Raw genomic sequence first — 14,979 nt, 5'->3', positions numbered from 1 at the left:
AACTAGAAGCTAACAATATTAAAGACTATTAAATGGGAATGGATGTTCTTTGGACAAGGCAAATCAGCCATTTAACCAAAAACAGTCAAAAGAAATTTTAAATATAAAAATGTTATAATAATTAAAAAAACACATTTAATTACTTTAAAAATTTTTTTTCATCCCAAATTCCCATTGAAAATCCTGGGGAAAAAAAAGGAGGAGGTAACTGTCACATTATTATTTTAACTTTGACAGTTCCCAGGACCTTCATGGTGTCCAAATGAACCATCCCTGTACACCAGGATGTCCCTACTGCCTAGCTTTCTAAGTGTTGTTTGAAGTAACAGTTAAACATTCAAACATTTAGCTTAAAGTCAACAAAAAATAATAAACTGGCTGTTATGTGAAGAGCACCTCCATTTCCCAAAAGTAGCATTAAATCACTAACTCTGTCCAGTGGGGAAAACTATCCAAATAAAGGAACCATGGCTTCTGGGTTTCCCTAAAGATTGGGGATTACTGCCTTGGGAGGGAAGGAAGGAGAGAAAGATAAAAGACCAAATACTGGTGAAGGAGAAAGGAAAAGAAGGAAAGAGAACAAGGAGCAGACGGTGCACTTACTGTTTGGTTATCTTCATACAGCTTCAAGTCATACCCACTCAGCTCCACACAGAAAATTATTGCTGTAACCCCCTCGAAACAGTGGATCCACTTTTTGCGTTCAGATCTCTGTCCACCCACATCCACCATTTTGAAAGTCAGCTCTTTGAAGGTGAACTTATTTTCTACAATCCCTGTGGTCATGTCCCGAGACCTCAGAATATCTTCCACCGTGGGGATGTAGTCCAGAGCCGCGATCCGTTCCAGGTCGTTCAGGTAGTACGCAGCGTTATCCTCCAGGTGGTACTCGTTGGAGCGGCAAAAACACTCCTGCACGCCGGGGTCTGCCCACAGCCTCTTCATCACCCCCAGCAGCTCTGGGGTAATCTCCCCTTTGCTCTCAGCTGGGCCTGTCAGGGCAAAAAGCTGCACTGCATCGTATGCTCTGTCAGGATTGTGAAATTCTATCTTAAGGGTGGCCAGAGCCCGAATGATACGTGTGAGAGAGTCAATTGCATTATAGATAATCAGAGGTTTGTATTCCTTACAGGCCTCCAAGTTAAAGCCACCACTATGAATGATTTTCATCTGCTTTACAATAGTACTCTTCCCAGAATTGCTGGTGCCCAGGAGGAGGAGTTTTATCTCTCTTCGTTGTCGCTGGCTTTCAGAGCGCAGGTGGCGGTCAATCCTACGGGACCGCCGCGCTGCCTCTTTCTCCTCAGAGCTTTGCCGACATCCCATGGTACAGCAGGCAGGTACAGAAGGGAAGGGGTGCAGATTGGCTCACTCTGTTGGCGTCTCTCAAAAAGATCTGTGGTGGCTTTCAGTTCTCGTGCCAGGTGCACCCCAAATGGAAAAAAGGTCACTATCCAATACCTGATGATCCCCGATGCTTACAGCCACCTAATTGAGTGCCAGCAGGAGTGCAAACACATGTAGGTATGCAGCCACAGAAATAGTCTCTCCAGTAGATCTCATGGCACTCCCCTTTCCAGTGCATAAACTGTGGCACATTCCTGTTAATGACGGGACACTTCCCTTTGCCACAATTTGTCTAGAACCATCAAATACCCATTTCTGTTCTGCATAATGCTTCTGCTGCCTTCTGTCCAAAGGTAAGAAGCCGCACTCTTGCCTTCTCTGCTCTAGCCTTTTCTTCTGATCGTGTTCTCTGGTTGCTGTGGTGATGCTGCAAGATAAAGCTGAAGCTCTTTTCACTGATACTGTACTTGTTTTGTTTCTCTTCCCCCACTTCTTCAGCTGATCCGGTTCAGCTCTGTAAATCTGTGCTTTCCACCTGCCAAACAATGGGAAAAGAAATGAATGAGAGACTCCACTTCCTTGCAGCAAGTCACTCACTTTTTCCTCCTCTTCCACCCTTCTAAACCTTTTATTATGCCAAATGGGAAATACAGATGGAAAAATATGTAAAGAAAAGCAAATATCTAAAATTATAGTAAAAGGATATGGACAGCTGAAGCTCGCAGACTAAGAAAATGTGGTTTCTGAACAATAGTAAATCAAATCTCCCTTTCAGCCTTCTGCATTTTATTATCTAGACCTACATGAAAACAAACAGTGCTGAGCTGTGCCCCAGTTTCTCCCTCAGCAAGAGCTCATGGCAGTGCTTTTTCTGCACGGTCCTGTTCCTACTGGTTTGTCTGAAGTAGAAAATGAAAGACTCACTATTATATTTCCCAGCCTCTCTATTTATATCAATATCTTGTACTCAGATGTCCTCCTGAGTTTTCTTTCATCTTATCTATCTCCACTGAACATTTAAATAACTACATTATGAAGCAAAAGATGCTGATTAACTTTGCTTCATGAATTTGAGAAAGGAAGAGTTACTGATATTTGTAACTGCTCTTTTCTTTTTTCTCCTTGGAGAACAGTATTGTTAAACACAGTACCTGCATCTTGCTTAACCAATGAAGAGATGCAAACTTTGTAAGCTTATTTCCATAGCCAGGCTAAGTCTTATTGAGCCTCTTTCCATTTCAATACTGGAAATTCTGAGCTACAGTAAAAGGGAACAGTGACTACAAGGTGAATTTTTCATACAAGAAGCACAGAAAACACCATCCCAAGTGAGGGCAGAGAGCTTTTCAGTGGCTGTTAGAGCGATTATTCTTTCCCAGATTAGAGTTTAAGCCTGCTAGTTGGAATTCTGCAGAAGGCAGCAGCAGGAAGCAGTTACTCTCGCAGAGGGAAAACACATTACTCACATCTGATTGGTGATCATTTACCTCTCTTCTAGGAAGGGCTCGCTGCTCCCACTAAGCTCTGAGCACAGTGGGCAGCGGAATCACAGATGTCACGGCTTCCTCCCCGAGTGCTGCCCCAGCACACCTTGGCACCTCTCCTGCTGCCTGGTTACTTGTGCCTAGAGGCTCCTCAGTGAGTGTATTTGTAAACCAAAGCACACGGCACTGAGATCCTTACAGAAACTTGCAGAGTCTACTAAAGAAAACTTTCTACTGCATTTTAATAAAACTGAGTCTCCCAATACCATTTTCAATCTTGCCGTACAAGCCTTTAGAAGCTTTCTTGCTTGAACTTGTCAATATTCAAATGTAGATGTGACAATAAATTGAAATACATATTAAAGAGAATGATTCCACATTACCAGGAGAGAGATAGAATGTTCCAAGCCAGATGTTGAACCTCAAGCTTTTGTGAGAAAAGAAATATAACTACAACTACTTGCAACCTCATGTACTTAACTTTCTAACTAACCATGACAATCTTAGTCTGAGTTGTTCTAAACTATCCAGTCAGTACAGAGAGTCACCTCTCTATAGCAGTTTGAAGTGCTTGTCTCTTGTTTTTCCTGTAGGGACCACAGCGCTTGAACAGACTTGCAATTTAAGCATTTTGGGTATCTTAAATATAAAGACATCCAAATCCTTTGCCCCAAATGCACCATGTATTGCTCTTACCTGATCTGAAATTCTACAAGAGAGTTTTAATATCAGGTATGTTTATCTTACTTCTCTTTGCATGACAGGACATTAGCATATAAAGAACAGATTAATCAGTGAAAAATTAAAAGAATAATGTATACACTAATAGAATGGTAATTAGCACAACTTTACTTACTCTGAAGACGTGGGAAGGAAAACCCTCCCAAGTGAGGAGTTATACTTTCTTCAAATAATTCACTTTTTCCAATAATCACAGAAAATGAAAATCTAGAGATGAGGAAGCTGGTTCTTAATTAATAACTTTCTAGCCATGCTGAGAAAATGGAATTTCTGTATTAGAAGTCAGGCCAGGTTCTTATTTTACTTATATAAAAATCAGGGTCACTTCCATTAATCACACTTACTCTGGCACGTTCAGGACATTTCAAACTGGTTCTCCTCTAAATCCTCATCATCACAGGCCTCCTTTACATGCCATTGAAAAAAACACTTGCTGAATTTTTTATGACATTTTCTATGTATTGCAGTGATTACAGATGAAGAATTTTACAAGAAACTCATATGAGACTCCCCCTCTCTCCACTGTAGCTCCATCCTGAACAAAAGAGGCTTGCTAGCAATGAGCAGCAAGAGGGCACATATTCCTGCCAAGAGGCAGCAGCATTCAGGATCAGCCTGGAGATTTTATGACTAAATAAGACAAGCAGATCTTTTTTAAACTTCTTGTTATTTGCCCCAAACACCTATGACAAATGGTTGGGTAGAAAGACTCTCTCAGGAATAATTTTTTGTTTTCATTCAGCTCATACATTCTGTAGAGTGTCTCCTATTCCATATTTCCGCAACACATTCAGATGCATCATTCATTTTACAGTGTTTTACATATCACCTATTTTGTTTGCCATTCATTAATATGTTTAACACCAAAAAAAAAAGAAAAAAAAAAGGTAAAATAGGATCTCCTTATTGTAGGAAAGACCAAGAGTATGTAAATACACATTCATTTTACACTTGTGATTTTTTTTTTGACTTCTAGTCATTCTTATTGCATACATGTTTGGATATCACTGTTTCAAGTAGCAACACAATGAGGTGATTATATTATTGCTTTGTAAAGCAGGTAGTAAATGCTATTTTCAAATAGGCACTACAGTAAGAAAGTTTGGTTTATTCGAGTGAGTTTTCCCGTATGCAGTGAAAAAAATATCTCATGTTCACAATCACTTTTTAAAATTCAGGAAACTTCACAAACTATTACATTACTTGCACTTCACTGCCTTGGCTACATACAGATGAACTTCCTCTTACCAGGTTTACTTTTCTTTGGAATACACTCAGAAAATAAGGCAGCCTAGAATTTGCTGAGTTTTTAAAATCAGATTTCATATTAAACGTGTCTTATGGCTGTAACGTTCTAATTAGGTAAGTGTATTTTCAGTTACTCTAGTGGAAAGTCCTATTTCTTCCTTTCATTTGCATGATAGTCTAAAGCTTGTCTTTGAAAATCTTATTCAAATGACCAAATTATATTGTATCTCTGTGTCCAAACTAACATTTTTGCTTTCTCCTGACAACTGAAGGCTCAAAATGTTAAGAAAATATTTTTTTTTTAAGTCTGATGATATAGATAGGCTATTTTGTCATGACTAGGATGGGTAGCTTTTCCCACAAGATAAGATTAACATGCCCCAAATCCTGACCTAACAGTGATCTATTTCCATTATCAAAAGAGGAATGCCACCGATTTCCTGGAGTGGGAAGGACACCTGAACAAAATTCTGCAGTGGTTCAAGTGTTCAAGTTTTGAAGCCCATTAAGGTGAGCAGCAATTCTGACCACCCATTTGTAGCCAATTAAACAAGTCATTAATATTGGTTTCATATCTTGGCTCTCTCTCTGCCCCTATCCATCACTCCTGGCTTGTACAAACTGATCCATGCCTGTGTAATATAGACACTTAACCCTTTTCCCAGCATGTTCCCAAGTTATGGCAGCAGAGGGAGAAGAGGCATAGGGAAGGAGAATGACATACCACCACAATTCAATTGTAAACACTTCATAAGGAAAGATCCAAGTATTGTCTCTGGATTCATTAGCTACTGACACGTCACCGTGGAATGCAGTTACTGAACCTGCCTGGAAAGATGTTTTCCCCACGAGCTTGTAGAAAGGCAGTGACTCCTAAGCTGAGAACAAAACCAGTGGCTGTGACTGTAGCAGCACAGAGACTGTGCATACAGCACGCTGCTGGCAGCAGGAATTTCAGCTGGAGCTGTAGGCACAAAGCTGTATTATCCCTCAAATGCAAGTGGTCTGAAAATTTAGCTTCATGACCACCAGCCCACTCGCACACTGTGAAAAGCTTTTACTCCCATGTAAAAGCAAACACAAGCAAATCTAGCAAGAAGTGGCACAGAACTCATGTCAGACAAGTGTAAGCCAAGCTGCTGTAATCAGTTTCTAATGATTATACACATCCACTGAGAATTCCTGAACTTTAGCAAAACCTTGTTTCTGCACGTTTTAACTTTCAATCATTTCTTATACTATTAATGAAAGAGAAGAAGTCACAAGGGAATGTGATGTATCAGGACATACCCAAGGCATTGGAAGAAATCAAGTACTGCTTCTACTAAGCAGGCTTTATTTGAGGGACAGATAAAGAAAGGAACTGAGGATCACAAGAAATGGGAAAACTGGTCCAGATTCTTGAATCTGGGAAGCATCCAGAAAAGAGTTCCAGACATGCATGCTGTAGAAATACAAGGTTGAAATAACTTCACAGAAATGAATTTACTGTTTAATGTATGGTGATTGAAGTCCATTCATTGCAGAAGAAAGTTATTTTAAAACTGTGGCCACAGATATTACTGACATTCTCTTTATACAATAATTGAAACCTGAAAGAGAAGGAAGTATGTTCAAGTGATGACAAAACTTTCAATTATACATTAAGACACTATAATCTAATCCAAAACAAAGGATGGGCCAGATGTAGTTGTTGAACAAGAAAACAGCAGAGAAAGCTGCTGTATTTGAGGTTTATTTATTGCAGCAGTTAAAATGTATCTTCTGTAAATCAGATGAGTGAAGAAAGAAGTGTCATTATTTAACTAGCTTAGTGTTTGACTGGACACTACCAAATTCTGTCCCTTTTTGTTGTGAGGGTTATTTGTGATGTCAATTAAGTCCCTTAATCTTTTCAAAGATGATTTCTGCTTGTTCATTTCTTAGATGCCCAATTTGAGATACTGTTTGTGACAAAGAAATGCACTGAGTTTTAAAGTATAACCAACCTCAATGACAGCTGTGCTCTAAATATTCAAATATTGAAAAAATTATCTTTTTTTGCTTGATTCATCTTGATCTCTACTTGAGAAATAGGGCCTAATCTCTATACTAACTCCCCAAGATAGAGCCAAGAAATTATTAATGTCTGTGCAAAAGATACCAAAATGAAAGGAATAGCAATCAGTCAAGAAATGCATATTCATTCCACAGGACCTCGGCCACTGTAAACAACATCAAATAACAGAAGCTGCTGTGTAAGGATAGGATTCTTACAATAAAGGTTGTCAAAGAAGATAAAAGGATAATGATTAAAAAACTTTAACTCAGAACTCTGTCCGAGGCAGGGGATGAGAAGGGCATTGATCAGAGTTGGCACCATACCATGAGCTCTGCAGTGTCACCAGCGCTGTTACCAGCCCCAGCTGCTTTCAGCACCCTTGCAGGAAGAACAGTTGCTAGGTCCATTAGGTTCTCATCTGCTGATTCCCACTGTGACTTTATAGAAATACTCAGAATTCGTGTCATAAAATCTGAGCTCAACTAATAGAATTGCCACCTAGGGATACCATTCTGTGATACATGGCAGAAGGAAGTTTTACAAGGAAATAATGGAGCACCCAAAGAAAATTACTTACTGTATAGGCATAGACCTATCAGTATATAATTGAGTGTGCCTGACATGGGATAGAACAGATTTGCTGCAGTGAGATATTATATTCATTAGCTTAAACATCTTTGTCTATTGTTTGGAAAATATCCAACAAACTTTAGCAGTACCACAATACAAGTCATGCTAAGGTAAGGATATCCACTAGCTAAATATATCACCCAGCCAAAATTTAGCATACAAGCTTCATTCAAGATTTAGGGAAATAGAAGAACTTATAGTGAAAACATAGTATTTCTTGTAAACCAAGCATTCAACAACTGCCTGCAAGCAACAACAAGCATTCAAGAACCTGTTGGTTATTTTTCTTTTAACTGTGCCCACCCCACTTACTAGAGGAAGTTGGAAGCATAAATCCTGTGAAGCATTAATACCTAAAATACTTGGTAGTTACTCAAATTATGACCTGTTTTAGCAACATTCACAAACTACTGTGAAACAGTGAGAAGAAGCACCAACACAACCAGACGGAAGACTGACTGACTCTCGAATAGAACCAGATACACAACTGTTCTGTTCTGAGCTGCATGGCCAAAAATGCAGAGCAGTGTCGGTGACTGCACAGGGAGTTGCTGTGCTTCACAGCAGTTTGACTAAGCCCAGAGTCTGCCACAGCAGCCGCTTTAGAGGTGACCTTTAGACTGGCATAAAAAAGCATTACAAGAACAAGAATATTACAGTGGGTCTAACAGTGGGTGTGCAGGAAATCCTGGCTGCTAGACAAGGGTGAGAAAGAACAACACTCACAGCATCTGCTTTAGGGACGTAGAAACATCAGACTCGTTTAAAAGTGTGCAAGAAAGCAGCAAACAAAATGCAGTAGCCACTCAGTGTTTTGTAAGCACCTCGGGTGATGACAGCAGTGGAGGTTATGCCTTCATTAGTGTTGCTGTTTGGGTTTTGTCGTTAGTGGGACCATAACCCTCCTGTGAGTGATTTAAGAGCTAAGACTCACTACCACAAGGTTGCTGTTTCATGAATCTTACAGGGCTAAGGGGATTATTTTATTACATTAAAAAAAAAAAAAAAAAAAAAAAGCGCTAGTAAACATTAGATGTGTTCATGAATGTAATGGCAAATTTCATATCGCTCATTCAATCTTATTGCACACAATACTTTATAAAAGATAAGGGCATTTTGATAGTTATAGCAAAAGAAATTTTAAGAGGGATTTGTGGCAGGAGAACAGTATAGCCTTGTAAAAGGAAGTTTCTCCTCCTGTGCATAAAAGGTGACATAAGAAGGCAAAACTATGCTTTTAGCTGTTCCAATGACAGACATGAGCTATGGGAATATCTCTACTGAGAACATGAGAGTCTGGGTACAGATAACAGTGTCCTGAAGACAGGAGGTTTGTTTAATACAATAGAGAAAAGCAGCCAGTGAAGATTCAAAGATTGAAGCTCAAGGCCAAGCAAGAGGCAAGGAGAAGATGTTCCAGTAAATGGGAATCCTGGAAATACAGATGAGTTTTATCAACAGATGATGCATAAGAAAGCATCTTGGAGACAGAAATATATCACGATTGTTCTGCTGGTTTTACAGGAAAGAACTGGAGGAAAGGCAAAGATTAAGGCAAAGAATGAGAGAATAAAGCCACAAAAACTATGTAAGATTACTAGGGTAAGTTGAATGGTATATAAACACAGGAAGCGAGAAATCCTGTATCCATGAAAAAAGGGAAGAGATAGCAATAGAGGAAGGAAAGATGAGGCGAGAAGAGCAGATGGGCACATCTTACTATATCATACTGGCATAAGATCAGCAGAAATCTGCACACAGAAAAAAAAGACTGACACAGAATCTGTAAAGATGGATCTGCACATATGGAATTTAATTACACTAGAAGAATTAAAAAGAAAGTTAATAAAGAATGAAAGTTAATAATGAAAGAAATTTCCCAGGTCATCAGATTTCCATCAGAATGGTTTTGCTAGAGAAAGGACATTGTTAGGAGTGGATCAAGACTGGAAAGTTGGCAAGAATAGACCTTGCAGGGAGAGGCAGAGCAAAAGGTTTTGGAAGGAGAAGAGCTAGCTAAGTACGGGAACCATTTCTGTAGACGTAATAAACACTGAATTCATGGAAAAGCTGGGTGAAAGCATGGGAGGACTGGCAATGTGATAGTTAAAGCTGGAACTAAGCAACAGGGAATGAGTAATGTTTCACTGAGAACAAATCAAAAGAACCTTGGTGAATGAAAAAACAGAAAAACAGGCATAGGTTGAATGAGTATGCAGGAGCAGTAAGTTACCAACATGAGGAAAAGTCAAAAGAAGATTATAGAAGATTCACATGAATCGTGAGGGAGTTCAGAGGCAGCAGCTCAACAAAAGCATGAGAGGAAAGCGCAACGTGCTGCAGAAAAAACAGCAAAGAGCTGGTCAAAATGGAAGAGAGGAAAGCAGTACAGTGAAAGAATAAATCCAATAGTTCTCATGATGGTCCAGTTTAGGGAAGGACAAGAAAACTTCAGCACTTTTGTCAGGTTATTAACCTCACAACAAGACAGAATCATGGATTAAAATGCTGTTCCTAATGTAAAAAGAGAAAGAAAGGAAGAGAGTGTCAATATCAGCATAGAAGGCAGGGCTATCATCAGGGATTAATTTGGTAGGTAGGGTAGAGTGTATTTTCCAGCCCTAGGCCACACATAAAATTAACCATATGAACTATGTCAGAAGGTATCTACATCAGAACTGTGGATTTGCAAGGTTTCATCTTAACAACTCAAATTAAACATTCTTTTATCTGCAGAAGGGAGATGAGAAGTGGAAGAAGTATTAGATTTCAGTCCAGGGCCAAAAAAAATAAATCCCAAGAGGCTAAAGAGAATCCACAATGTTCTCAGAAGTGTGACTCATGGGAGAGGACTTGGATGCTACCAAGCACAGATTACAGCTGCAGCCTACGCCTGGTCTCATTCTGCTTCTCTTCTGAAATTCAGAAGCTCTGACAGTCGTACACTCCTGCTGCCTGCAAGAGCTTCAGCAGGTACATCTCAGACAGCTGAGCTGTTGTTGGAGCTACTCTCTAATTCAAAGGACCTTTCTCTATCAGATGAATATAAAGGAAGTTACCCATGGTCTGGTTTTGATATGAAATTGCTTTGTGCCAAATCCAAAACACAGATATTCTTTACTTCACAGAAAATAACTCTGCAACCAGAAATATTTAACTACGACATTGTTCAATGGCTAATAAGCTCCTTGTTCACAAAGCCAAGCCAGGCCAAGCCATCATTTTGCCATCTAGATAAAATTCTGAAGAGGCCTATAGAAACTAAGTTCTTTTTCACTCACAGTAAAGCCAAAAAACCTTGGTATCTGATGCATCAACTTCTTTAGCTCCCATTTCTCCTTCACTGACACCTCCCCCTGAACAAAACCAAAACAAAACACCAACACAAAACCCCACCACCCACTAATTGCTGCTGCCAGAAAGAACCTAACATCCTTCTGAGGTTTAGCAGCTACGAGGATTTCTCTTGAGTCTCTCCTTTCAATTCCCTCCCTCTGGAGGGGTGATCACACCCTCCTCACACCCCAGCTGCCGTTGCTGCAGTTACACACCCACCACCGCACGGCAGAGGGATCTCAGTCACTCCCTGCTGGCTCCTAACTCACAAGAGATTATAAGAAGCTTATGTTGAACACACAATGAATATTAGAGGTCACTGATGTGGTCAAATTCCGTTCATCAGACTATTTAAAAAGTCTTTTAATAAGCAAGATGGTCATGGATGGAGATGCAGGTTGCAGATTTGAAGAGGTTGAAGGCCTGATTTATCCAAAAAGTGAAGCTAAAGCAGCGGTGCAAACATCTCTAGCAATAATCTCAGTGGTTTTTCACCACTTGTGCTCTGAAGAGTTTAAGTTCCTTAGATAATGTTAGGTTTGTCCTCTTATTAAACCTTGCTTTTTCTATTGAGATGAAAAATATTTCTATGTGGTACTAAATGAAAATGTAAAATGAGCTTGAGAAACTTAAGTAATTGTGGTGAAATGGCACCCTATGGTAAGTAACACCTTGGGGTGAGGGTATTCATAGTTCTTGCTCATCAGAAACAGTGACAGCATTTATTAAGAGAAAATAAGAGTGAAAACATACCAAACCCTGTAAAGTGCTTTGGCTGTGATCCAGTTACCATTAGAAGTAGTGGTTTTGTTGACTTCAGTAGGTTTTGAACTGAGCCTGTGTTTGGTTTTGAACACGATAAAAATAAACACCATGTATTTAACACTACAAGCAGGATATCAAAGTACCAGCAATGTAGATTGGTTTCCTGGTGAAAATTTAGTATTTAGTGCATGATTCATACTCTTCATATATCAGAATATCTATGCTGAGAACTTCTGTAAGAATAGATACGAAAATAGTTTAACTTTCAGCTCCCCGCTTTTATATGATCTCAGTGTGACTGTATTTCTAGGAAATGCTGAAGCATGATCAATATCATGGTGTTTCAACATGGATTTCTTGCTCTGCGCACATGTTCTCGGCCTGGCTTCTGCTGGTATTCACTATGTTTGTTCCTAGGTTTTGTCAGGCTAAGAGGAGCAGAGGCCGGATTTGAGCACATCCATTTTGAGTCATGCTATGACAAGACTTGGTTGGATGGCTTCACGTATTCGTAGGGCTATACTGATTCTGTCAAAATTGTGGATGGCTTTCATATCATTCCAAGAATAGATTTTTGTCTATAAAACAAATATAAAACATTAGCTATTGATTAATATTAATTACTTTTTAAATAGGTAACAAAATAAGCTGCTAAATGTAACTCCATCTTTTGAGGAAGCTTGTGTAGATTTTTAATCTGGGTATTTACTTTAAATAGGAGTACCATGATTTAGATTTAGCTGGGCAAAGTTGTTATTTTTCAGCCTCAAGCAAGCTTGTAAATTGTTATTATTCCACAATTCTGAAACATATGAATGATAGATGGATTTATTTTTGTTATTAGGGATAAACCAAGATGCATCATAATTTTTCTCAATGTTTTGTTTGTCAGTGGTAACTGTACTATTACTAGTAATATTAGCAAGAGTAGCTTCAAATTTTGCTGCACATACTGATGATTTTTTGGTGTTCTATTAACACTACCAGTACTTTTCTGTGTATATATGTGTGTGTGTGTGTGTGTGTGTGTAGAACGAGAAGGGTAATCACTGCTCCTGTTCAGGCTGCGTTGCATGTAAGAGCATTCTCATCATTCAGATATTTTCCCCAGTCTCTTTTTATTCTCTGTAGTCCTACAAACTTCCTAGTCATGCAGCCAATATGTCTACATTTTTACTTATCCTTTAGCCCTTCAATTCTGTCTCTAAATAATCCATCTCTCTCCTGTTGTACAAGTTCTCCTGTGCTGAGGTCAGAAAAGTTTCCCTTTTGTTTCACACCCTAACTGGAATTGTCTCCTCTTTAAGGTACATAGAGGTCAGGTCACCATTTTGGGACAGTGGCAGTTTCATTCCTTTTGTTTGAAGCAGGCTCTTGAATCATATTTTGAGAACCGATGGGTTGATTTATGACACACACGATGTACTGCTACTGTTAATAGTAAAACCCCCAGATTTTGCATTTTTTGTCTGCATGAGGCTGACCTATCAGCGTAAGGGGGACCCTCACTGACCAGCCAAGTGTCCAGCACCACCCTGACAGCACAGCTTTAACAGCAGCATGTCAGGTAATTGCATTTCTGTTCCTTTTACTCTCAGTGACATCTCTTCTTGACTCAAGTAGCTGCAGCTCTAAAATTATCTGAAAGCTGAAAGGTGCTAATCGAGCCTTTAGTTTATTCATTATTCAGCAGTGGATCCCTAGTTATTCATTTCTCATATTACCAGGAAAAAATGCTTCTGGTAACACTCTAGCCTACTATTAAGATGGCACATAAAGCTGGAATTTTATTGCTGATTTCTAGCTCTTCTAGTTAGCATTCTGCATTTCACACAGATAAGATATGCAGGAAAAAAGCTGATGACTCACCGTTTTATTTCTTTTTGCTCACTAAAAATCTACTGTTGATACCATTGTAAAAGCAGCTCTGTGAAACAGGCACAGATCTGGGACACAAAATAATACATTATGGTGGAGGTTACCCACAGCACATGCAGCCTTCAGTGGAGGGGCGGGACACAAATTTCTCAGCAAGCCATACTGGGTCAAAACGGTGCAAAAGCTATTGCAGCTGTAGAATTCCAAATCCACGTTAAACTCACAAAGTAGATTTACCAAGGGGAGAGGGTGGGAGGGAAATGTCCCCAATGAACAGCAGAGCAATAATTCATCTTGAAGACTTCATTAAAGGACTACAAGGACGTCTCTGAGGTCACTCAGATGACTTGGCTGACTGGGGTGGGGTGTGAGGTCTGCATTTTCAGTGATCTCAGGTACCACTGGTTAGATATCACACTGTTCCTAGATTGATAATTACCACAATAATTGTACCTATAAGCACAGCTTTTGTTATGTTTTGGTTCATTTACAGCATACCTCAAAACTTTTAAATTGAGGTTTTGGAATCAGTATTTTAACTATGAAAAGGGCTACTGCCTTTCAAAGCCGTCTCTGACTTCCAAACAACTTTCACATCTTTTTTGTAGCAAGACTGAAAAATTCCCCCTCAGGATGCATCTTAGTAGCAAGAGAACAACTCATGATCTACCCAAAAAGCTACAGGCATTCCAGAAAACAAGGTACATAAGATTTCTTACTTCTCAGCTCCAGGAAAATGCCTGATAAGGTGTCTCCCCACCTCTGCCAAAGGCAAAAGGCAGGCAATAGCTACAGAGCTCACAGTTGGCTTAGCTTTCAGTCCAAACCCACCTTACAGCAATTCCAATTTGGTTTCAATCTCTTCCAGCTGGCGGCAATCCCATTAGGATGCAATACCACTGACACACACCTACTGGCAGCCTCCTTATCCCAAAGAATATTTTGTGCCAAATAGCTCAGGAGGAATAAACCCCAGTTTGTGTCACATCTTTGCTGGTTTTGCTTAGTTTTGATCTGTTAGAACCACAGGAGTGGCACTGAACAAGTCAGTACATTGTCATCGTGATACTGGTTGTGTCTCCTTGGCTGTTCTGGGAACTTTATTTTCCAGTTATACCCCAAGAATGAGGTACTGTTTTGGTTTGTATTTCAGATTCTCATGTCTACTGTTAACCAGTGCTCTTCACAAAAATCATTTTAACTGTCCCTTCCTATTTTTCGTGTTGATTGCAGGAGGGAGCTCATTGGTAAGGGTGATATTTCTAAAGGTTTTTGTGAAAGTTCGAAGGAAGAGCCAAGTCCTTGACCTCTTGCACACCTCTATTATTTTCTGAAATCTTTTAATCTTGACCTCCTATTGCTTGTATTCTGTTGATCACCACTTTCCTCTGACAAGTCCCAACAGAAGCTTAAGAAACTTTAGTGAAAAATGATATTTTCTATGTATTTTGTAACTAGGTAACTCTGAAAAAACATATCCTTTTTAATTACATCTTAGAAATTATGGAA

The 14,979-nt window shown here is 39.4% G+C and overlaps 2 protein-coding genes across 3 annotated transcripts in view; one reads left to right on the top strand and one right to left on the bottom strand.

Moving 5' to 3' along the window:
• RSPH14 (radial spoke head 14 homolog) overlaps positions 1–14,979 on the top strand; it is a 72,528-nt gene that overhangs the window by 33,450 nt on the left and 24,099 nt on the right. The gene's annotated exons all lie outside the window — the stretch shown is intronic.
• Positions 1–14,979, bottom strand: part of GNAZ (G protein subunit alpha z) — a 49,768-nt gene that overhangs the window by 27,432 nt on the left and 7,357 nt on the right. The window contains exons 1-2 of one of the 2 annotated variants that reach the window (XM_058422838.1): positions 14,190–14,262; positions 604–1,882 (exon numbers count right to left, since the gene is read on the bottom strand). In XM_058422838.1, coding sequence (XP_058278821.1) covers positions 604–1,326 — 723 coding nt within the window. In that variant the 5' untranslated portion in view covers positions 1,327–1,882; positions 14,190–14,262. Of the gene's footprint in view, positions 1–603; positions 1,883–14,189; positions 14,263–14,979 lie in introns of those variants that run through there. The other variant, XM_040080937.1, reaches the window with a different exon arrangement.

The sequence above is a fragment of the Hirundo rustica genome, chromosome 17 (assembly GCF_015227805.2).
Source record: "Hirundo rustica isolate bHirRus1 chromosome 17, bHirRus1.pri.v3, whole genome shotgun sequence".
NCBI classification, from domain to species: Eukaryota; Metazoa; Chordata; class Aves; order Passeriformes; family Hirundinidae; genus Hirundo; species Hirundo rustica.
The sequence above is the reverse complement of the archived record's forward strand: the minus strand, read 5'-3'. Positions and strand labels throughout refer to the sequence as shown.